The sequence below is a fragment of the Salmo salar genome, chromosome 15 (genome assembly GCF_965601325.2).
Source record: "Salmo salar chromosome 15, fSalSal1, whole genome shotgun sequence".
NCBI classification, from domain to species: domain Eukaryota; kingdom Metazoa; phylum Chordata; class Actinopteri; order Salmoniformes; family Salmonidae; genus Salmo; species Salmo salar.
Window position 1 is genome coordinate 42,750,420 of NC_138305.1, and position 26,218 is coordinate 42,776,637.

Below are 26,218 nucleotides of genomic sequence, written 5' to 3' on the forward strand. Positions count from 1 at the left end.
AGGTTTAGGAACGTACCATTGTTGCAGTCAAACGGGAAATCACCAGGGACTTTTACACCTGGGCATGAGGGACGATTGATTGAGCTTGCCTAGTGAGTTATCAAATGATGAATAGGCTTTTCCAAAGAGCAAACTAACCCGGTGCGATCTAAATCAAGCGCACCTATTCAGGTTGTACCATTCAATTATGTATCTAGGTAGCCTACCATTACATTAGGTAAATTGGACTTTCCATCTAATTGCGTGGTGATCATCAGGATTTTACAGTTAATACATTACCACAGCCAATCCATTTAGAAAATGCAAATATCAAATGGTAATTTAACTCCTTCCCAGTGGTGACCCGTTTTGAGCCCCACATTTTTAGCAAAATATAAGAGGATGTTGGCTGTTTTGCATGTTATTTTGGATTGAATGTGTGTCACATATCAGTTTGCAAACAATGTAAAAAAATTCATAAATAATTGAGTTCATAAACCGCATACAAACATGGTCTCTTTTTTTGCTTTTCGAATAAGGCAGCTCCAAAATGCAGGTGTTTCAGCCTAGCTCAGTGCTTTCCGAGTGGCACAGCAGTATAAGGCACTGCATCTCAGTGCTAAGAGGTGTCACTGCAGTCCCTGGTTCGAATCCAGGCTGCATCACATCTGGCCATGATTGGGAGATCCATAGGGCGGTGCACAGTTGGCCCAGAGTCGCCGGGGTAGGCTGTCATTGTAAATAAGAATTTGTTCTTAACTGACTTGCCTAGTTAACTAAAGGTTAAATAAATAAATAATAATTATTGAAAAATGTCTGTGGTGGAGAGGCAGCCAGCGGAAAATACAGAGCGTAGGGGTTGGTAATGTTCTCTAGTTGCGCCGTGATTGGCTCAGTGTTCTGTCACAGAATATTGATAGCACTTTATAGACCTAACATAAGACAGCAACCTTTCCTTTAAACGTTAGGCAATGTTAAGATTGTGTATTGTATCTGAAGTGCAATGCACTATGCAAAGTAAGAGATAAATGATGGGCTTTCTCTGATATTCCATATACAGGTAAGTGCCAAAATAAAGGAAACACGAGTAAATGAGGGTTAGAAAGTATATTGAAAGCAGGTTCTTCCACACAGGTGTGGTTTTCTGAGTTAATTAAGCAATTGACATACCATCATACTTAGAGTCATGTATAAAAATGCCCAGTTGCCCATTATTTTGGCTACATCTCAGTGAAAAATGGGTCTCAAAGGAGCATAGGGGTTTTAAAGTGTGTGTGTGTGTGTGTGTGTGTGTGTGTGTGTGTGTGTGTGTGTGTGTGTGTGTGTGTGTGTGTGTGTCTGTCTTTCTGTCACCAGATCTCAACCCAATTAAACACTTATGGGAGATTCTGGAGCAGTGCCTGAGACAAGGGTTTTCCACCGCTATCAACCAAACGCCAAATAAAGAGTTCCAGATACTTGTAGAATCTATGCCAAGGCACATTGAAGCTGTTCTAGCGGCTCAACTCCCTATTATGACACTACGTTTGTGTTTCCATTATTTTGTCAGTTACCTGTAGACTGATATTGTTTTAACATCCTGCTGCATATATGCGGACCCACTTTAGCATATCATATAACGTTTTGAAAAAACCTACAGTACCAGTCAAAAGTTTGGACACACCTACTCATTCAGTGTTTTTTCTTTATTTTTACTATTTTCTACATTGTAGAATAATAGCGAAGACATCAAAACTATGAAATAACACATATGGAATCATGTGGTAACCAAAAATGAAATACATTCTTGAAAGTAGCCACCCTTTGCCTTGATGACAGCTTTGCACACTCTTGGCATTCTCTCAACCAGGTTCATGGGGTAGTCACCTGGAATGCATTTCAATTAACAGGTGTGCCTTGTTAAAAGTTAATTTGTGGAATTTCTTTCCTTCTTAATGCGTTTGAGCCAATCAGTTGTGTTCTGACAAGGTAGGGGTGGTATACAGAAGATTTGGTAAAAGACCAAGTCCGTATTATGACAAGAACAACTCAAATAAGCAAAGAGAAATGACAGTCCATCATTACTGTAAGACATGAAGGTCAGTAAATGCGGAAGATTTCAAGAACGTTGAACGTTTCTTCAAGTGCAGTCGCAAAACCCATCAAGCGATATGATGAAACTGGCTCTCATGAGAACTGCCACCGGAAAGGAAGACTCACAAGTTACCTCTGCTGCAGAGGATAAATTCATTAGAGTTAACTGCACCTCAGATTGCAGCCTAAATACAGTTGAAGTCAGAAGTTTACATACACCTTAGCCAAATACATTTAAACTCAGTTTTTCGCAATTCCTGACATTTAATCATCCAAGTAAAAATTCCCTGTCTTAGGTCAGTTAGGATCAACACTTTATTTTAAGAATGTGAAATGTCAGAATAATAGTTGAGAGAATTATTTATTTCAGCTTTTATTTCTTTCATCACATTCCCAGTGGGTCAGAAGTTTACATACACTCAATTAGTATTTGGTAGCATTGCCTTTAAATTGTTTAACTTGGGTCAAACGTTTCAGGTAGCCTTCCACAAGCATCCCACAATAAGTTGGGCGAATTTTGGCCCATTCCTCCGGACAGAGCTGGTGTAACTGAGTCAGGTGTGTAGGCCTCCTCGACAGGCATCTTGCCTCAGCCGGATCGTCGGGCTTCCATGCCTCAGCCGGCTCACCAGGCTCTCACGCTCCTGCCGGTTCGTTGGGCTCCCATGCCCCAACCGGCTTGCCCAGTGCCCATGTCTCGGCCAGTTCACCCAGGTGGGACGCCGGGTGGCCCCCGCTGGGTGGCCCCCCTACTGTCACATCTGCCCCCCCCCCCGGCACTTGAGGGCGCCAGGCTGCCCTGCTTCACTCACTCCTATCATCTATTACGCACACCTGCCTTCCCTCGTCATGCACATCAGCAATATTGGACTCACCTGGACTCACTCATCATCTGTTTATTTCCATCCCATATATTTGTCAGTTCCTTTGCTCTGTTCCCTGCTGATGCATTGATTTTTTGTCTTTGTTTTCTTGTATACTGACGCTGTTCTTGTCTCGTTCAATATTAAATGTTTTACTCCCCGTACCTGCTTCGTCGCTCCAGCATCGACTCATGTGACAATTATGGCCAAACAGTTCTATTTTTGTTTCATCAGACCAGAGGACATTTCTCCAAAAAGTACGATCTTTGTCCCCATGTGCAGTTGCAAACCGTAGTCTGGCTTTTTTATGCCGGTTTTGGAGCAGTGGCTTCTTCCTTGCTGAACGGTCTTTCAGGTTATGTCGATATAGGACTCGTTTTTCTGTGGATATAAATACTTTTGTACCCGTTTCCTCCGGCATCTTCAGTAGGTCCTTTGCTGTTGTTCTGGGATTGATTTGCACTTTCGCACCAAAGTACGTTCATCTCTAGGAGACAGAACGCGTCTCTTTCCTGAGCGATATGACGGCTGCGTGGTCCCATGGTGTTTATACTTGCGTACTATTGTTTGTACAGATGAACGTGGTACTTTCAGGCGTTTGGAAATTGCTCCCAAGGATGCACCAGACTTGTGGAGGTCTACAATTTCTTTTCTGAGGTCTTGGCTGATTTCTTTTGATTTTGGGACCATGCCGCATGATGTCAAGCAAAAAGGCACTGAGTTTGAAGGTAGGCCTTGAAATACATCCTCAGGTACACCTCCAATTGACTCAAATGAAGTCAATTAGCCTATCAGAAGCTTCTAAAGCCATGACTTCATTTTCTGAAATGTTCTAAGCTGTTTAAAAGCACAGTCAACATAGTGTATGTAAACTTCACAACCACTGAAATTGTGATACAGTGAAATAATCTGTCCGTAAACAATTGTTGGAAAAATTACTTGTGTCATGCACAAAGTAGATGTCCTAACCGACTTGCCAAAACTAGTTTGTTAACAAGAAATGTGTGGAGTGGTTGAAAATCGAGTTTTAATATCTCCAACCTAAGTGTATGTAAACTTCCGACTTCAACTGTAAATGCTTCAGAGTTCAAGTAACAGACACATCTCAACGTCAACTGTTCAGAGGAGGCTGCGTGAATCAGGTCTTCATGGTCGAATTTCTGCAAAGAAACCACTACTAAAGAACAGGGCTCCGGGCAGCCGAGCGGAAATGGAGGAAAACTCGCCTCCCTGCGGACCTGGCGTCCTTTCACTCCCTCCTCTCTACATTTTCCTCTTCTGTCTCTGCTGCTAAAGCCACTTTCTACCACTCTAAATTCCAAGCATCTGCCTCTAACCCTAGGAAGCTCTTTGCCACCTTCTCCTCCCTCCTGAATCCTCCTCCCCTCCCCCCCCCTCCTCCCTCTCTGCGGATGACTTCGTCAACCATTTTGAAAAGAAGGTTGACGACATCCGATCCTTGTTTGCTAAGTCAAACGACACCGCTGGTCCTGCTCACACTGCCCTACCCTGTGCTTTGACCTCTTTCTCCCCTCTCTCTCCAGATGAAATCTCGCGTCTTGTGACGGCCGGCCGCCCAACAACCTGCCCGCTTGACCCTATCCCCTCCTCTCTTCTCCAGACCATTTCCGGAGACCTTCTCCCTTACGTCACCTCGCTCATCAACTCATACTTGACCGCTGGCTACGTCCCTTCCGTCTTCAAGAGAGCGAGAGTTGCACCCCTTCTGAAAAAACCTACACTCGATCCCTCCGAAGTCAACAACTACAGACCAGTATCCCTTTCTTTTCTCTCCAAAACTCTTGAACGTGCCGTCCTTGGCCAGCTCTCCTGCTATCTCTCTCAGAATGACCTTCTTGATCCAAATTAGTCAGGTTTCAAGGCTGGTCATTCAACCGAGACTGCTCTTCTCTGTGTCACGGAGGCTCTCCGCACTGCTAAAGCTAACTCTCTCTCCTCTGCTCTCATCCTCCTAGACCTATCTGCTGCCTTTGATACGGTGAACCATCAGATCCTCCTCTCCACCCTCTCCGAGTTGGGCATCTCCGGCGCGGCCCACGCTTGGATTGCGTCCTACCTGACAGGTCGCTCCTACCAGGTGGCGTGGCGAGAATCTGTCTCCGCACCACGCGCTCTCACCACTGGTGTCCCCCAGGGCTCTGTTCTAGGCCCTCTCCTATTCTCGCTATACACCAAGTCACTTGGCTCTGTCATATCCTCACATGGTCTCTCCTATCATTGCTATGCAGACGACACACAATTAATCTTCTCCTTTCCCCCTTCTGATAACCAGGTGGCGAATCGCATCTCTGAATGTCTGGCAGACATATCAGTGTGGATGACGGATCACCACCTCAAGCTGAACCTCGGCAAGACGGAGCTGCTCTTCCTCCCGGGGAAGGACTGCCCGTTCCATGATCTCGCCATCACGGTTGACAACTCCATTGTGTCCTCCTCCCAGAGTGCTAAGAACCTTGGCGTGACCCTGGACAACACCCTGTCGTTCTCTACTAACATCAAGGCGGTGACCCGATCCTGTAGGTTCATGCTCTACAACATTCGCAGAGTACGACCCTGCCTCACACAGGAAGCGGCGCAGGTCCTAATCCAGGCACTTGTCATCTCCCGTCTGGATTACTGCAACTCGCTGTTGGCTGGGCTCCCTGCCTGTGCCATTAAACCCCTACAACTCATCCAGAACGCCGCAGCCCGTCTGGTGTTCAACCTTCCCAAGTTCTCTCACGTCACCCCGCTCCTCCGCTCTCTCCACTGGCTTCCTGTTGAAGCTCGCATCCGCTACAAGACCATGGTGCTTGCCTACGGAGCTGTGAGGGGAACGGCACCTCCGTACCTTCAGGCTCTGATCAGGCCCTACACCCAAACAAGGGCACTGCGTTCATCCACCTCTGGCCTGCTCGCCTCCCTACCTCTGAGGAAGCACAGTTCCCGCTAAGCCCAGTCAAAACTGTTCGCTGCTCTGGCACCCCAATGGTGGAACAAGCTCCCTCACGACGCCAGGACAGCGGAGTCAATCACCACCTTCCGGAGACACCTGAAACCCCACCTCTTTAAGGAATACATAGGATAAAGTAATCCTTCTAACCCCCCCCCCCCCCTTAAAAGATTTAGATGCACTATTGTAAAGTGGTTGTTCCACTGGATATCATAAGGTGAATCCACCAATTTGTAAGTCGCTCTGGATAAGAGCGTCTGCTAAATGACTTAAATGTAAAACTAAAGGACACCAATAAGAAGAGGCTTGCTTGATCCAAGAAACACGAGAAATGGACATTAGACCGGTGGAAATCTGGTTCCAACCAGCGTGTCTTTGTGAGATGCAGAGTAGGTGAACGGATGATCTCCGCATCTGTGGTTCCCATTGTGAAGCATGGAGGAGGAGGTGTGATGGTGTGGGGTGCTTTGCTGGTGACACTGTCAGTGATTTATTTAGAATTCAAGGCACACTTAGCAGCATGGCTACCACAGCATTCCTCAGCGATACACCATCCCATCTGGTTTGCGCTTAGTGGGACTATCATTTGTTTTTCAACAGGACAATGAACCAAAACACACCTCCAGGCTGTGTAAGGGCTATTTTACCAAGGATAGTGATGGAGTGCTGCATCAGATTGCCTCCACAATCACCTGACCTCAACCCAATTGAGATGGCTTGGGATGAGTTGGACCGCAGAGTGAAGGAAAAGCAGCCAACCAGTTCTCCAACAAGTGCTGATATGTGGGAACTCCTTCCTCATGAAGCTAGTTGAGAGAATGCCAAGAGTGTGCAAAGCTGTCATCAAGGCAAAGGGTGGCTACTTTGAAGAACCTAAAAGCTAAAATATATTTTGATTTGTTTAACACTTGTTTTTTACTACATGATTCCATGTGTTATTTCATAGTTTTGATGTCTTCACTATTATTCTCCAATGTAGAAAATAGCAAAAATAAAGAAAAAACCTTGAATGAGTAGGTGTCCAAACTTTTGACTGGTACTGTATATAAAAACAATATTGCAATCTGAAGTCCCTATGACCAAAGCGCATTTGCTCGGACTTCCAAAAGGAATGTTACAATGTTCTACATACTGTATTCCAGAATATAATAGAAATGAACAACTAAATGAGCAGTTGCCTGTTTCAACATGACCTGCTCTTCTGCTGTTTCAGTTGTGGACCTGCACAGTGATGAGCTCCATCATCAATTGTGGATGAGGTTATCTGTATCTGCCCAACCATTCACTCAACAATATTCAGTTGCAAATAGTGCTCTTGTTTCTGTGTTTCTTTGCGCTAATCTTCACCGAAACCCCAAATTGCTATGAAAATACTATGAATAATTTTTTGAGTGTTCCTGGTAACATGTTTTGAGTGGTGTGATTTTTCTTAACTGAATTCTCAGCGTTTCAGACAAAGATACTTTATTTTCGACAACGTTTCTGACAGCAAGTGCTCCAATACACCAAAATCAAATATAATACAAAAAACTGGGAATAATAATACTTTGAAAGAAATCTGTTCCAAATCATTTCATTAATGTGCTTTGGATAAAATCCAGCAGGGAATAAAAAGCAACACACTTAAAATACAGTCCAACAGCTGGACAATCAATAAAAGAGAACAGCACAATTCTGGAATGACAAGTGCATTGTAATCATCACATTTTTACAACCAGTTGTTATTTTTCTATCAACTAGAGTTCAGTGTACAGTACATATGAACAATGAACCAAATGTACAATAATCACGTCACTCCATTAGCAATCCTGATATATTTGTCTTTATACCCATTTGCCTCAGGAGATAATGGTTCCAACATGGAAAGTTGTTATATCTGTGGGTAAGTAGTTGTAAGGTCAGACTAAATGTACTGCAGAGAAGCAATCCACAGTGTTCTAAGTAGAGTTTATTTAAGCAATTTTATTTATATTTTTTATTTAACCTTATTTAACTAGGCAAGTCAGTTAAGAACAAAGTCTTATTTACAAAGACGGCCTACCCCAGCCAAACCCTAACCCGGACAACACTGGGCTAATTGTGCGCCACCCTATGCAATAAGGCACAAGGAGGTATGGTATATGGCCAATATACTACGGCTAAGGACTGTTCTTAAGCACGACACAACGCGGAGTGCCTGGATACAGCCCTTAGCCGTGGTATATTGGCCATATACCACAAACTCCCGAGGTGCCTTATTGCGATTATGAACTGGTTACTAACATAATTAGAGCAGTAAAAATAAACGTTTTGTCATACCCGTGGTATATGGTCTGATATACCACGGCTGTCAACCAATCAGCATTCAGGGCTCGAACCACCCAGTTTATAAATGAATATAACTGGAGGGGCTACATCAGTATCCAATGTCCTCAGACAATGCTGGACAGGGAAGGGGCCATTTATAATGTGCAGCTCTAACACACAACAGTAATACATAGTAAGGCACTGACTCATGTTAAGTCTGTGTATTACTTTATCGTACCTCTGGACATGTTACTTTAACGGGGGAGTTTTCCAAAAAGAGATTGATTTGAAGGAACAATTAAACACTGAAATAACCCACAGCGCAAACTCAAAGCTTAAAATGCATTAACGATTTGTGCTCATGTAAAAAAGGAAACAGTCACAATTGAGCATTTACACAAGTCTTAAGCACAAAACCTTTAAACATGTCAAATGTACAGTACGAGGGAATGTGATGGGGTAACAGTATATTTCTATACATGAAACAAATCTTCAAAATCAGAAATAGCCACTGCTATCTATTCACAGTTTGCTATCACAGTGTACTTTTGCTTGTTTGCTACATGTTTTCGATCATTTTTTTAATCATTCAGTGATCCTTCTCTTTGTACAGAATCTGGGGAGGTGGGGCAGTGGATGATTAGGCCCCACCCTCTCAGGCCACCCTGATGCGAGGCTCTTCCTCTATCTCCTGCCTTAGGCTGGTATAGGTCACCGAGGGTTCCAGGGGCCCCAGAGTGGGCGTGTCCGTGATGGGGTGGCCGGCGTTGCGGAAATGCTTGTAGACGCGCGGGTCCTGTGCCACGTAGGTGGAGGAGGAGGTGTAGAACACCAGACCCAGGATGATGATGACGAAGGACAGGAGGTAGAGCCCTGAAAACTGGAACAGACACACAAACACTCTCCGTAAACTAAGAAATAGGGAAATATCTCTGTCTGATGAGATGTAACAGAGGGCATTGTAATAGCAGACCAAGCAGAGTTTCCAAGAGGCTGCCTTGTGGGCTACTCATGGCACAATTCTAGAAAATGTTGAAGCAGTGAGTTTGCATAGTGATGACTATGTCTAGAAACTGAAGTTAGGAAATAGGAATGAGTAGTAATGAAATGCACGAGGTAATGAGCCTTTTTAGAACAGAATGTCTACATTTGTTTTTCTATTTTTAGTGAACATCTATTACGAGTCACACTGACGTCACATCCTTGGCAAAGCGGGAACCTATCATGTGACAAGTAAAAACTAGAATCCCCAAAGACAGGGTGATAATCAAAATCAAATCCAACTGTATTGGTCACATGCGCCGAATACAACAGGTGTAGACTCTCCAGTGAAACGCTTACTTACGAGACCTTTCCCAACAACTCAGAGTTAAAAAGTTCTAAAAAATAAAATAAAAACAATTAGCCAAAGGGGGAAAAAAAGGAAATAGTAACACAATAACAATAAGGAGGCTATATACAAGATTTGAGCTTGTGCCACTAATTCTGTCTAATTCTCATTGGAACACTGTACTGTGACCTGATGTGTCGTGTTATCATACTGATATGTGTGAATAGAACGTATGAATCACATAAAGCTCCATTGACATGCAGACTGAGTAATGGAACATTCTCATTGGAGCTTCGGGCCTTTACGTTCTTAGATGTACTGTGTGCATTTGGCCTATTTTCCTATCCACTGTGTACTGCTGTGTCAACACAAATGACTGGTTGGTACTTGAGTGTCACTTTCCGTCTCTCACAAGATCTAGGGTCAATACCCATGTTTGTCTGTAAATCCATGTCTGTGAAGCCATGTTTGTAGCATCTTGCTTGGTTTTGTATGTATCATAACAGGGATTATTCCAGAATCTGTTTTACTCTCATACTTAGCGCAGAAAAAACATTTATGTTTATTTACCCCATCAATCCTGTCTAGGAAGACATTTTTAATGTGTATCTCTCCCCCCAAAATATATATATGGTTGTTTGTCCTCATTCAATCAACTCAATCACAAGATGGTATTACCTCGTACCCCTGCACATTGACTGGGTACTGTCAAATAAGGCCCCTGACGGTGTGTTCTGATTGGTGTATTGAAGGGGGCTGTTGTTGAAATCAACTAATAACTCAACTGTAACTTTGAATGGGCAATGTTTTGAGGTATTAAAATGAGACATGGTCTACTGTAGTAGTCTCCTTGATTATATGCCCCTCACTCTGTGGACTGTTGCAAGGGTACTCAAATACTAGCCTTGAAGTTTGCACCACAGTACAGCTGGTTCTCTTTACTTTTTCCTTGGAAGTTAATTGATTGATTACTGGTAATGTATTGTAACCTGTAATGTAATGATTGACCAATGACTCTATTGGCCTGTTTCCCAGGTCTACATCCCTGATAAGAGATTAAAGTTACAGCTACTGTAAGATTGCTGCAGTGCAATAATAAACAATAGTATGGCGCATCATCCTAAATCTAAAACTTCCCAGCTGTAAACATTATTTGTTTAAAATCATAAGAAGAACCTGCTAACATCAAAAGGTAAGGCACTGGTTGACATTTAAAATCCAATGCCTCTGGGATAACATAGGAGTCTGTGTTTTGCTGCAATTTAGGCTGAGTTTTATGTTTGGCCCCAGGGGGTGGATATGGGGCCTTCTTAAATATGCTAAGAGGCTGAGCCTCATGGGAGTAGTAGGAATAACATCCCCAGTGCCTCTAGTCATAACAGCCTCGTTATCACGATCAGTCTTCTGATCTCAAAACAAACATATTATGTATTATTAAACGTCTGTTTAAGATTTGCATGCTTTTGAGTTGTAAGATGGTTTTTGGCACATTCAGACCACTGCAGAGAAACAGAACAGACATACGGTAGATTCCTTTCCTCTCAGGGCGGCCCCTCAGGACACAAAAGCAGGGTGCCGAAGTAGGCACAATGTCAGTCTCCAGTGCCTGGGCGTTCATGATGCCCATGTCGGTCCCCTATCGATGGGCAGCGTGCAGTGGGTGGCATCTCCTCCCCTGGGTTAACACGATTACCACACCGTTACCAAATTACACATGTCCCTGGGTGCTGAAGCTAGCTGCCATTAGGGATGTGGGACGGCAGGGATGTTGTAAGACGGCGCAGGGAGACATGGTGTTATGGGATGTTAATTATTTCTGCTCCCCTTATTGGTGGGCTGAGCTACAGGTGGACAACCCCTGAGACTGTCTCTGTGACTGTCTATCTGACAATGTCCTAGCTGTAGCATAGGCAGGCCATGCAGAGAGAGAGAGAGAGAGATGGAAAGAGATGCAGAGAGAGAAATAGTGAGTGAGGGAGGGAGTGAGGAGCGAGAGAGAGACAAGCAGGGAGAGAGGAGCGAGAGAAGCAGGGAGAGAGGAGGGAAAGGAGTTCGAGAAGCAGGGAGAGAGGAGAGAGGGAAGCAGGGAGAGAGGAGAGAGGGAAGCAGGGAGAGAGGAGAGAGGGAAGCAGGGAGAGAGGAGAGAGGGAAGCAGGGAGAGAGGAGAGAGGGAAGCAGGGAGAGAGGAGCGACGGAAGCAGGGAGAGTGATTGAGGGAAGCAGGGGGAGTGATTGAGGGAAGCAGGGAGAGTGAGGGAGGGAAGCAGGGAGAGTGAGGGAGGGAAGCAGGGAGAGTGAGGGAGGGAAGCAGGGAGAGTGAGGGAGCCCTCTACTCTCTCACGCCACCGCCGCTCGGTGAATGTGTTCCAAGCTTTTGAGGAATGTGTATTAATTAGTAAAGCCCATGCAGGTTTTATTAAGCCTCTCTGTTGCCGTTGGCCTGAAGATGTCTAGATGTGCCTTATGCTGCAGCAATACGGAGCAATCGGTCCGGTGACCAGAAAATAAAACAACTAGAAAAGATAGTCAAAGTACAGTCAATCAAGGAACAAAACAGTTTCTGTCTCGGCACACTAACAGGACTACACAGAGAACATCAAGAATAGAGCTTGAATTTTGACCATGCATTTACAGAAACAACACAAAATACCTGCAGGTATAACACCAACATAAACTGTCTTAATAGGGCATTGGGCCACCACGAGCCGCCAGAACAGCTTCAATGTGCCTTGGCATAGATTCTACAAGTGTTAGGAACTCTATTGTAGGGATGTGACACCATTCTTCCACGTTAAATTCCATAATTTGGTGTTTTGTTGAGGGTGGAAAACACCGTCTCAGGCACCACTCCAGAATCTCCCATAAGTGTTCAATTGGGTTGAGATCTGGTGACTGAGACACACACACACACACACACACACACACACACACACACACACACACACACACACGCACACACACACGCACACACACACGCACACACACACACACACTCTTTAAACCTCCTATGCTCATTTGAGACCCCTCTTTCAAAGTCACAGATCTCTTCTAGCCATGGTAGCCAAAATAATGGCAACTGGGCATTTTATACATGACCCTAAGCATGATGAGGATGTTAATTGCTTAATTAACTCCAGAACCACAACTGCTTTCAATATACAGTACTTTGTACTCCTCATTTACGAACATTTACTAGCATACCACCATCCACATCGACGGGGCTGTAGTGGAGCGGGTCGAGTGCTTCAAGTTCCTCGGTGCCCACATCACTAAGGAACTAACATGGTCCACACACACAGTTGTGAAGAGGGCACGACAGTGCCTCTTCCCCCCCAGGAGGCTGAAAGGATTTGGCATGGGCCCTCAGTTCCTCAACAAGTTCTACAGCTGCACCATTGAGAGCATCTTGAATGGCAGCATCACCGCTCGGTACGGCAACTGCAAGGCATTTTTCAAAGACTCCAGCCACCCAAATCATAGACTGTTCTCTCCGCTACTGCACAGCAAGCGGTACCATTGCACCAAGTCTGGAACCAGCGGACCCTGAACAGCTTCTACACCCAAGCCATAAGACTGCACAACAAGACTGCTAAATAGCTAATCAAATGGCTACCCACTCCTGCTACGGTCTGTTATATGTCCTGTTGCCTAGTCACTTTAATCCTACCTACAGTATATGTACATAGCTACCTCATTTACCTAGTACACCTGCATATCGACTCAGTACTGGTACTTTCTGTATATAGCCATGTTATTTTTACTCGCCATTGTTATTCGTTATTCACTGTGTATTTATTCCTCGTGTCACCATTTCTATTAGATTTTTTTATCATCTTTCACTGTGCATTGAAAAAGGATCCGTAAGTAAGCATTTCCCTGTTAGTCTACACCTGTTTACGAAGTATGTGACAAACACAACTGTATTTTAACATTTGATTTGATTCTTTACTCAATGTTTCCTTTTATTTTTGGCAGTTACCTGTACATCACCTAACACATGAATGTCACATGGATATCACAGTCACAGGGATAAAGGGATTACAAAAACAATACTGGGCATAAATGAAACTTCGCACTTCGTCCCACTGAAATATGAATCATTGCCGCGACAACCCGGTATTCTCTCTCTCTGGAGGCACACACACATGCCCCTATTGTAGAGCTGCAATACCTCACACGCAGTGTTTCAATTTAGCGTTTGCTAAAGTAAACACTCCTGAGAGCAATATCAATGTAGAACACGGGAAACAAATTAGGCAGATAGCTCTGTCAAGGAGACTTTTATTAACATGTGGAGTAATGGGCCGAAGAAAGTGCTATTGCAGCGAGGGAGAATATATGAGAGGAAAAAGCAATAACTGGGAAACTGAGAGGAATACATTCTACTTAGCATGGCGACATCTCCACATACTCATTTACATTCTCTACAGGAGCCACGGCTAGAGCCCTGCAAACCATGATAGAACGTCAGCCGCCTAAGGAGGAGACTTTCACCACCACTGTTCCTAATCTACTGTAGGAAAACCTTTGAGGAGAATGAAAATGTAGCCGTTTTCTTTTAAGCAGATGGTGTGCTATGGCTTGTTGCTCTGTTCTGATTAGATTCCTACCAGGTCATGGTTTCTTCCTACTATGGTCATGGCAGGTAGAGATAGCATTACATTACATCAGCTACAGCTAATTTCAATGAGCTATAATGGCGCCGGAGAGGATGGCTGCCGTTTCATCGGCTCTTAACCAACCATACTATTTTGTTAGTTTTTTCGCATTTTTTGTAACTTATTTTGTACATAATGTAGCTGCTACAGTTTCCTATGACTGGAAAGAGCTTCTGCACATCAGACCAGCGATTGCTCACCTTGAACTAGATGAAGAATTTCTCTTTAATGAGTCAGACAAGAAGAATTTACTCCAGACACCCGAACAGGCCCTCATCCCCATCATTCACAGGAGAAAGAGACGGAAAAGATATTGCGGAAAGAGATCGGGGTGCCTTGTGAGGATCCGCCGACGAGTGGCTAATCTGCCCTGGCCATCCATACTACTGGCCAATGCACAATTGCTGGAAAATAAATTGGACAAGCTAAATGCAAGTATATCCTATCAATGGGACATTAAAAACTGTAATATCTTATGCTTCACCGAGTCGTGGCTGAACGACGACATGATTAACATCAGCTGGTGGGTTCCACACTGCATTGGCAGGATAGAACAGGAGCCTCTGGTAAGACTAGGGGTGGGGGTCTATGTATATTTATAAACAACTGCTGGTGCACGATATCTAAGGAAGTCTCTAGGTTTTGCTCACCTGAGGTAGAGTATCTCAAGATAAGCTGTAGACCACACTATATACCTAGAGAGTTTTCATCTGTATTTTTCGTAGCTGTCTACATACCACTACAGTGGCCGGGGACTTTAATGCAGGGAAACTTAATTCTGTTTTACCTAATTTATATCAGCATGTTAAACGTGCAACCAGAGGGAAAACAAAACTCAAGACCACCTCCACACACAGAGACGCGTAAAAAAGCTCTCCCTCACCCTCCATTTGGCAAATCTGACCATAATTATATCCTCCTGATTCCTGCTTACAAGCAAAAATTAAAGCAGGAAGCACCAGTGACTCAGTCAATAAAAAAGTGGTCAGATGAAGCAGATGCTAAGCTACAGGACTGTTTTGCTAGCACAAACTGGAATATGTTCCGGGATTCTTCCGATGGCATTGTGGAATACACCACATTGTCACTGGCTTCATCAATAAGTGGATTGATGACTTCGTCCCCACAGTGACTGTACATACCCCAACCAGAAGCCATGGATTACAGGCAACATCCACACTGAGCTAAAGGGTAGAGCTGTCGCTTTCAAGGAGCGGGACTCTAAACTGGAAGTGTATAAGAAATCCTGCTATGCCTTCCGACGAACCATCAAACAGACAATGCATCAATACAGGACTAAGATCAAATCATACTACACCAGCTCCGACGCTCGTCAGATGTGGCAGGGATTGCAAACTATTACAGACTACAAAGGGAAGCCCAGCAGAGAGCTGCCCAGTGACACAAACCTACCAGACGAGCTAAATTACTTCTATGCTCGCTTCGAGGCAAGTAACACTGAAACATGCATGAGAGCACCAGGTGTTCCGGACGACTGTGTGATCACGCTCTTCGCAGCCGATATGAGTAAGACCTTTAAACAGGACAACATTCACAAGGCCGCAGGGCCAGACAGATGACCAGGACATGTACTCTGAGCATGCGCTGACCAACTGGCAAGTGTCTTCACTGACCTTTTACAACCTCTCCTTGCCCGAGTCTGTAATAGCAAAATGTTTCAAGCAGACCACCCTAGTCTCTGTGCCCAAGAACATTAAGGAAACGTGCCTAAATGACTACCGACCCGTAGCACTCACGTCTGTAGCCATGAAGTACATTGAAAGGCTGGTCATGGCTCACATCAACACCATTATCCCAGAAACCTTAGACCCACTCCAACTTGCATACCACCCCAACAGATCCACAGATGATGCAATCTCTATTGCACTCCACACTGCCCTTTCACACCTGAACAAAAGGAACACTTATGTGAGAATGCTATTTATTGACTACAGTTCAGCGTTCAACACCATAGTACCCTGGCCAAGTGGTGCCAGGACAACAACCTCTCCCTCAACGTGATCAAGATTAAGGAGATGATTGTGGACTACAGGAAAAGGAGGACCAAGCATGCCCCCATTCTCATCAACAGGGCTGTAGTGGAGCAGGTTGAGAGCTTCAAGTTCCTTGGTGTCCACATCACCAACAAACTAACATGGTCCAAGCACACCAAGACAGTCATGAAGAGGGCATGACAAAACCTATTCCCCATCAGGAAACTGAAAAGATTTGGAATGGGTCCTCAGATCCTCAAAAGGTTCTACAGCTGCATCATCGAGAGCATCCTGACTGGTTGCATCACTGCCTGGTATGGCAACTGCTCGGCCTCCGAGTGCATGGCACTACAGAGGGTAGTGTGTATGGCCCAGTACATCACTGGGGCCAAGCTTCCTGCCATCCAGGACCTCTATACCAGGCGGTGTCAGAGGAAGGCCCCAAAAAATAGTCAAAGATTCCAGCCACCCAAGTCATAGACTGTTCTCTCTGCTACCGCACGTCAAGCGGTACCGGAGCACCAAGTCTAGGTCCAAGAGGCATCTAAACAGCTTCTCCCCCAAGCCATAAGACTCCTGAACATCTAGTCAAATGTATACCCAGACTATTTGGATTGCCCTCTTTTATACTGCTGCTACTCTCTGTTATTATCTATGCATAAGTCACTTTAATAACTCTACCCACATGTATATATTACCTAAATTACCTTGACTAACAGGTGCCCCCTCACATTGACTCTGTACCGGTACCCCCTGTATATAGCCTCACTATTGTTATTTTACTGCTGCTCTTAAGTATTTGTTACTTTATTTTTATTTTCTTTGCTATTTTTCTTCAAACTTAATTGTTGGTTAAGGGCTTGTAAGTAAGCAGTTGTATTCAGAGCATGTGACCAAAAACATTTGATTTGATTTGATAATGTGAGGACAGGAGCCATTTAGAGAATATGAATCAAATATGACTGTCTGATGATAGAGGTCGAGGATCTGGGTTTAATGCTCCTGCTGCTCAGAGCCCGGTTAAACCAAACCATTAGCACTGCATGCTTAGTATTAGGACTTTGTCATGATTGATGATTTTAACCCAAGACAAATCACTGATCACTAAGGAAAGATAATTTAAGGTGTGGGGTTGGTACTATTGATGTGATTTGTTCTGAGGACAAACATAGCTTTTCTAAAAGTAATTCCAGGATACCACTATCATTTCAACATTGGACAGCATGCGCTACTGAGAATGGTATTGTAAGCACTTGTACCGTAAAGTACACTGTGTTGTGAACTGCTGACACAGGCATTCAGATGCATTCCTCATGCTGGTCTGGTTGGAGGCAAAGAGTACAGTTGTGGTAATAGTGGTCAGGGAGGTAAGACCGAGTAAAAAGCCAACTACTTCCCTGTTCCCTCACCTTTCGATTTAAAACTACAGCATTGATAAACCAACCAACCATTAGATATACAGTATAGCTGTTGTTAATATCTGGAAGGAGAATGATATGGCATATTCATTCAAAGTGGCTCAGCTAAATGCTGCAAAGGTTTTAGCCAAAAAACCAGCCAAGGCATTGTGAAAGATCTTATTTCAGAATATTCCATCAATACTAAAACTAACTGGAGACATTTGTAATATCTACTCCCCTCTTGATTCTCTCTAGTTTACAGTATAACGCTATTAATATTAATTCATCCGCAACTGTCAATAATAGTACACAACTCCCTGCATCTCCCCTTAGGAGTTCAAAAGCAATTAGTTCTAGTGAGGAAAATAAATGTTTGTGTTGTTCCTAGGCAGTGGCGACCCATCATTCAGGGCAGGTGGGGCAGAACTGTTTTGAGCCCCCCCTGTTTAGCAAAAAATAAAATGTTATTTTGGCATTCATTCGTGTCACTTCAATTTGCAAATATTTGCAAATAAATACAAATAAATCCTTGAGTTAATAAAGCTGCATACAAACCTGGTCTCTTTCTTGAGTAAGGCAGTTCCAAAATGCAGGTGTTTCAGCCTAGCTCAGTGCTCTCTGTGGTGGTGGGGCAGCCAGCGAAAATACAGAGCGTAAGTGTTGGTAATCTTCTCTAGTTGCGCCGTGATCTGCTCAGTGTTCTGTCACTCATGGGGACACTATGTCACCACAAAATGTACAGGGAGAGCTAGGCAGTTCAAGCCCCATTGGGTGCTGCCATATATTTACATTAGAAGTATCGGCCACAGATAAAATTACATCAAATCATGTTATATCTACTGTAGCTTTGATTGGACTGATCATGTCAATATCATACTTTCAAAGTCTTAGCTAGCAAGCTAGCTAACTAGACAAGCAGTCATCACCATGGATCACATCAACAATATACTTGCAAATCCTATTCAATCCTTGAAAGTACCATACATCCAGAGAATGCCAGACCTTGATGACAAAGATTTATGACAAAGTTTGCCCACAAGATGGACCGCTGAGCCACCTTCCTGTTCAAGTGAACACAGCACAACAGTGAGTCTAAAAATATGTCTTGTATGCTGCTGCATAAATGATGTAATTTGCCAGGCAGACACAGTGCATTCAGAAAGTATTCAGACCTTCACTTTTTCCACATTTTGCTACATTACTGCCTTATTCTCAAACGGATTAAATAAAAAATGTTTCCTTAATCTACACACAATACCCCATAATGACAAAGCGAAAACAGGTTTCGAGAAACTATTCAGACCCTTTGCTTTGAGACTCAAAAGTGAGCTCAGGTGTATCCTGTTTCCATTAGTCATCCTTGTTTCTACAACTTGATTGGACTCCACCTGTGGTAAATTCAATTGATTGGACATGATTTGGAAAGGCACACACCTGTCTATATAAAGTCCCACAGTTGACAGTGCATTTCAGAGAAAAAAAACTAAACATGAGGTCGAAGGTATTGTCCATAGAGCTCCGAGACAGGATTGTGTCGAGGCACAGATCTAGGAAAGGGTACCAAAAAATGTCTGAGGCACTGAAGGTCCTCAAGAACACCGTGGCCTCCATCATTCTTAAATTGAAGAAGTTTGTAATTACCAAGACTCTTCCTCGAGCTGGCCGTCCTGCCAAACTGAGCAATCGGGGGAGAAGAGAAAGGCCTTGGTCAGGGAGGTGACCAAGAACCCAATGGTCTCGTTGACAGAGCTCCAGAGTTCCTCTGTGGAGATCAGATAACCTTCCAGAAGGACAACAATCTCTGCAGCACTCCACCAATCAGGCCTTTATGGTGGAGTGGCCAGACGGAAGCCACTCCTCAGTAAAAGGCCCATGACAGCCCGCTCAGAGTTTGCCAAAAGGCACCTAAAGACTCTCACACCATGAGAAAAAATATTCTCTGGTCTGATGAAACCAAGATTGAACTCTTTGGCATGAATTCCAAGCGTCACGTCTGGAGGAAACCTGGCACCATCCCTACAGTGAAGTATGGTGGTGGCAGCATGTGGGGATGTTTTTCAGCGGCAGGGACTGGGAGACTAGTCAGGATCGAGGGAAAGATGAACGGCGCAAAGTACAGAGACATCCTTGATGAAAACCTGCTCCAAACCTGCTCCTGACAGTGCTTGAGAGGATCTGCAGAGAAGAATGGGAGAAACTCCCCAAATACATGTGTGCCAAGCTTGTAGCGTCAAACCCAAGAAGACTCGAGACTGTAATGGCCACTAAAAGTGCGTCAACAAAGTACTGAGTAAAGGGTCTGAATACTTATGTAAATGTACCATTTATATTTTTTTCTTTGTAAAAATACAAAAATGTTAGCAAAAAAAAATAAAAATAGTTTTTGCTTTGTCATTATGGGGTATTGTGTGTAGATTGATGAAGAAAAAAACTATTAAATACATTTTAGAACAAGGCTGTAATGTAACAAAATGTGGGTCTGAATACTTTCCGATTAAACTGTATGAATACTGTAGCTAAGACAGTAATACTAAATGTATGTTGTGAAGTAAGCTGTTAGTAGCTTACTACACTTAGGGTGTGTCTCACCCTAAGAATTTGGTCCCTCTCCCACTAAGAACTTAGCCTACTCTTCTGTAAAAAATAAAAGTAACAAATAATTAAAGAGCTGCAGTAAAATAACAATAGCAAGGGGTTACTGGTACAGAGTCAATGTGCGGGGGCACCGGTTAGTCGCGGTGATTGGGGAGGGGGGGGGGGGGGGGGCAATACAAATAGTCTGGGTAGCCATTTGATTAGCTGTTCAGCAGTCTTATGGCTTGAGGGTAGAGCTGTTAAGAAGCCTTTTGGACCTAGACGCTCCGGTACCGCTTGCCGTGCGGTAGCAGAGAGAACGGTCTATGACTTGGGTGGCTGGAGTCTTTGACAATTTTTTGGGCCTTCCTCCGACTCCTCCTGGTATAGAGGTCCTGGATGGGAGCAAGCTTGGCCCCAGTGATGTACTGGGCCGTGCGCAAATGTAAATGTAAAATGTGCGCATTACCCTCTGTAGTGCCTTGCGGTCGGAGGCCGAGCAGTTGCCATACCAGGCAGCGATGCAACCAGTTAGGATGCTCTCAATGGTGCAGCTGTAGAACTTTTTGAGGATCTGAGGACCCATGCCAAATCTTTTCAGTCTCCTGAGGGGGAATAGGCTTTGTTGTGCCCTCTTCACGACTGTCTTGGTGTACATATTTGTCCATTTTAGCTTAATTTCTTAATCGAAATTATGGCTTGCCTCTTACCCGTTCATTGTTCCCTTATGCCATAGTTTGTACATCTCAATTGTTACATTGCTTATATAGGTCTCTCTCATTAGTATCTTATTCATCATTTTAGGCAATGTTGGAATGGTACATTTCATATTTTTGATGAATTTGTGTATTATAATTAGCTCATGTGCCTTTCTTCACGAGGAGGGGATACTATATAATGTTGATGGGTCTGTAACCATGTTTTTTTTCAACAAAAAGTTCAGTAAACCCATGTACACTGAACCAAATATAAATGTGACACGTAAAGTGTTGGTCCCATGTTTCATGAGCTGAAATAAAAAATCCCAGAAATTTTCCATACGCACAAAAAGCTTATTTTTTCAAAAATGTTGTGTACCAATTTTTTTACCTCTCTGTTAGTGCGAATTTCTCCTTTGCCAAGATAATCCACCCACCTGACAGGTGTGGCACATCAAGAAGCTGATTAAACAGCATGATCATTACACAGGCGCTCCATGTGCTGGGGACAATAAAAAGCCACTAAAATGTGCAGTTTTGTCACACAACACAATACCACAGGTGTCAAGTTGAGGGAGTGTATAATTAGCATGCTGACTGCAGGAATGTCCACCAGAGCTGTTGCCAGATAATTTAATGTTAATTTCTCTACTATAAGCTGCCTCCAACGTCGTTTTAGAGAATTTGGCAGTATGTCCCACCACCCTCACAACCAGACTACATGTAACCACGCCAGCCCAGGGCCTCCACATCCGGCTTCATCACCTGCAGGATCGTCTGAGGCGATGCAGAGGAGTATTTCTGTCTGTAATAAAGCCCTCTGTGGGGAAAAAACTCATTCTGTTGTGGCTTTGCTGGCATGCATCTAAAAAAAAATTGGTTGAGTTTGCCCACCAAGATTTACATGCTAAAATTGCCACTGTTCCTAGGCAATTTCATTTGAACAAGTATTAATGTTGACTGTCACGTGTGCACCCTCTCCGGCCTCTAGGTCACCAGGCTGCTCATTATGGCGCACACCTGTCACCTTCGTTACGCGCACTCGCGCGTCTGTCACGTCCTGACCAGTATAAGGGGTTATTTGTTATTGTAGTTTGGTCAGGACGTGGCAGGGGGGTATTTGTTTAGAGTGTTTCGGGGTTTGTTGGGCTATGTTCTGATTTAAGAGGGGTGTTTGTTTAGAGTGTTTCGGGGTTTGTTGGGTTATGTTCTTGTTAGTCTATTTCTATGTTAGTTCTAGTATGTCTATTTCTATGTGGTGTTTGTTGGGTTGACCTTCAATTGGAAGCAGCTGCTCCTAGTTGCTTCTAATTGAAGGTCCTATTTAAGAGGTGTTTTTCTATGGGATTTTGTGAGTAGTTGTTTCGTGTATAGCTGTATGCCTTACAGGACTGTTTGTCATCGTTATTTTTGTATACGTGTGTTTTGTTTTGGTTTTCCTTCTTTCTGCCAAATAAAAAAGAAGATGAGTATACAGACTCCCGCTGCATTTTGGTCTAATCAATATGACACCCGTGACAGCGTCAGACTCACCTGGACTCCATCACTTCCCTGATTACCTTCCCTATATATGTCACTGCCTTTGGTTCCTTCCCCAGGTGTTATTGTTTCTGTTTCAGTTTCATGTCTGTGTGTTGTTCGTGTTTTGTATTATGTTGCGTTTATTTATTAAAACACTCACTCCCGAACTTGCTTCCCGACTCTCAGCGCACCTCGTTACACTGACTCACTGCAGCTACAATAAGGACATCAGATGAGTATGAATCTGTGTTTCAATCAAATTCTGAAAACTGCTATGATTCATCTTTGAATAATGGCCATATACATTGGGTTAGTACAGTTGTCTCAGGTGTTGAATGGAATGCTTTCTTCTCTACAAAGACTGGCTACCTTGAGATATTTACTCTTTCAGTGCAGCCATGACAGACATATTGTCCAAAGTACAACTCAATCACTTTCTTATTCTTTGTAGATTGGTTCTGTCTGGTCGGTAATAGCTCTTACCTTCAAAGCAGCACAGACATTGTAAAAATGCATCCAGAGGCCAAGACAATCTGAAGTTCCCTTCTCTTTCTTCCCACAATAACTGCCTGCAGGGCTAGATTACCGAACATGCATGCATGGCACGTGCCCCGGGGTCCATGACTTCCAGGGGGCCACCAACCCCCCCAGAATAAAAACATATTTTTAGGTCAGGGGCCCCCCAAATAGCATATTAACACGTTATAAGCAATAGCCAAATGTGTAGAAGGAACTTAGCTATAAAACTGCCACATTTTCTCTCTGCATTATAACAAAATGGGTAGAATAGCATTATAAAATTGCTAATTTTTCTCTCTGACCCATGGCAATATGTGTTGAAATGCAATGGATTACAGGTGCAGAAGAAGTCATCCATGCACAGTGGGTAGGGGAACATGTATTATAGAGAGGGATCAGCAATGGGCTGATTGGGGTGGTGGTCTGCAGTAGACATGGCTATTTGTCAACGCAGGACCAACTTGAGGAAGCTTACAGAGAGAGGGAGGGGGGAGAGAGAAGGGAAAGCGAGAGAGAATAATAGAGACAGAGAGGTGGTGTGAGACAGAAAAAGAGAGGGAGAGATTTGAACAAAATACTGTGTATCTGTTCTCTCACGCTGCATGTCGCCACAAAGATAAAGTACATTTTTACATTTTAGTCATTTAGCAGACGCTCTTATCCAGAGCGACTTACAGTAGTGAATGCATACATTTCATACAATTTCATACATTTTTTTCTGTGCTGGCCCCCCGTGGGAATCGAACCCACAACCCTGGTGTTGCAAACACCATGCTCTACCAACTGAGCTACAGGGAAGGCTTACAATGGGTGTGTGTACTGCTTATACTTCTCCATTGCACTGTCTGCTGCTGGCCCAACATAACATGTACGACAAGGTAGAGAGAAGGCCTTTATTATATTAGGAATGGTTTAAGCATTCATTTCATGTACAGACCATAATGGATACTTCCTGAATTCTGCTACCACTCGTAGCATTTGGTAATAATCTGTCCAGCCTTTCTGAACATGACACAATGAAGCTGTTTTACCCAAAACATGGACAAGAATATCATTTATTATTCTCAGGTTCAGTAATACTACAGAGTTAACACAAAAGAACTCACAACAGAACAAACTACAGGTTTAAGCTCCAGTTGTACAATTTAAAATGATCGGAGTGAATGATTTAGCCAAGTACACCACAGAACGTTCCATTGAATACTCCGTTTTCCTCTTGGATTGATAACCGACATTAGACAATGGCCCACAATAGCTGTTTTATCACAACTTTCCCAATAAATTTCTAGAACAAAAAAAGCCTCTCTCTGCCCTGTGATTTCATAGATAAATATTGCAAGGTCGACTCCCTCTTGTCTTACCCCTTCAGAGTGATGATACAAGAACCTTTACCAACGTCATCTGCTCATCTCAGAGCTACCCTGGTCATGTCCAACTGTGTGAGTTGGCCACCCAATCAGCAGACAGCATCTCTTGAGTGTGATTGGGGCAAAGTGATTGTGGTGAGGATGGAAACGAGGCCCCTTAGTGACAGCACAAGGGCCTGATTAAAACAGCGGAGAGGGAACAGCCTTGAGCTGCTGAGAGTGCTAGCTACTATAGACCCTGCGCTCCACTTCACATTCTCCAATCACAGGGCAGGCTGGATACCGTGACACAGACCCCAGGACTTAATGGCATTTCTGGGCTGAAGGAGGCTGTCTCACACCCCGCCATGCTCATTGTACTGTATTTATTCAGGAGATTGCCACCCGAAGGAGCACAGTAGAAATAAAAGCAGTGGTGGGTTTTCTTTGAAGAAAGGACCTTATTCATGGTGGTCTCTGACTCCCTTCCAGGTTACTTACAGACCTAACATGGACATATACAGTAGTAACCTTAAAATAAAGTGTGATCTGCCAGCGTTGTTGACTGCAATCTGCCAGCCATTGTCGATGGCATTATAAACCATGATTCACTTTGAAAAAGCTACATTTTAAAAGGTAACAAAGACAGGAGTGACTAAGACATACCAGTAAAATATTAGCAATGCCCAAATGCCCTCCTCAATTAGAGTCAACACAGTTAAGGTTTGCTGGGGTGGGAGAGAGAATGCAGAGGTTTGCAGATGTGCAGTTACAAGATTACACGGCATAAAGTCATCCAATTTAATCTCTCTCTCTTTCTCTCTTTCTTTTGCAGCAGGCGGTAATCTGCACTACATGAGTCAAATCTGGGTAAGCGATTAGAGGGCTTTATTTATTGTAACGCATGACTAATGGGCAGTGTTTGGTGGTCTAGCTGCTTTAACAGTAATGATTGTGGTCTGCCTGCTCGCCCACCCGCCCAGTCGGGACGGAGGAAAATGAAGGCCCGCATGGTGTCTTTGGCCTGCAGAAATACAGACTGCTCCGCGCCGAGGTAACTGAAGAGCCTTTCAGAGCAGCGTGAAAGCTGCGATCGATCACTAGCGCGCAGCATGCAGGAAGAAAACGGCAAATAATAGGCAGAAAAACTAAAAGGCAATATGTGGAATAGGATTGTCTGAGGTAATAGCGATGTACAATCTCTTACAATCTGAATCATTATGATAGATGAAAGAGCTTAAGAATGAGGGTGTGTGTGTGTGGTACTCACCTTGTACTGGAACAGAAAGAGGCCGCAGAACAGGCTGTAGAGGTCAGCGGTCAGCAAAGAGAGATTGACCGACGTGGCGCTGGTCCTTCTAATGACCACGGGCATGAAGCTGTACAGGCCAAACATGCAGGCACTGAAGCCGATATACAGCAACCCTGGTGAAAGACATACACACACACCCACATAGAAGACACACATACGCACACACACAATGAGTGACAGAGCTGCAGGGGCAGACTGGACCTAATTAATAGCAGAATGCTCCCCAGAATACCAACTAGCCAGCAAAAAAATCGTTCACCTGCCGGTCTATCAAGGCTTATATAGGAGAGTTTTCTTCTTGTGTCCATGTAAAGATAGAAGGACCTTGATGACAGAGTAGGGAAGGGCTCATCTTCTCCATTCATCAACACATTTGCCTATTACAGGTGGTGGATCTTAATTTGATCACCTTGTTGCAGGAGAACTTTCCAGGAGAACTTTCCACTTTGAAATTTCAGACTTGATTTCCACTTTTGAAAAATGTATCAAATGTCCATTACTTATAATCACATTTCCTGTTGCTGCAAGATAATTTTCCTGCTGTAGCAAACTGACTCAAATTAATATCCTACATCTTTACATGTGCAGTGTCATGACGTTGCCCTCTTTGAGTACAGGGAGGACAGTTGACCCCTCCCCCCTTGCACCATCCCCCAACCTACCTCCCCCACCCAGGCCCTGTGTGAAGGGGTGGTAAAATTCTAGAGGAGAA

At 43.9% G+C, this 26,218-nt stretch overlaps 1 protein-coding gene across 1 annotated transcript in view; it reads right to left on the reverse strand.

Annotated features, from left to right (window-relative positions):
* Positions 1–7,315: 7,315 nt before the first annotated feature.
* LOC106571386 (solute carrier family 35 member F1) overlaps positions 7,316–26,218 on the reverse strand; it is a 135,967-nt gene continuing 117,064 nt past the window's right edge. Inside the window, exons 7-8 of the mRNA XM_014144409.3 lie at positions 25,465–25,619; positions 7,316–9,034 (exon numbers count right to left, since the gene is read on the reverse strand). Coding sequence (XP_013999884.1) covers positions 8,810–9,034; positions 25,465–25,619 — 380 coding nt within the window. The 3' untranslated portion in view covers positions 7,316–8,809. The remainder of the gene's footprint in view (positions 9,035–25,464; positions 25,620–26,218) is intronic.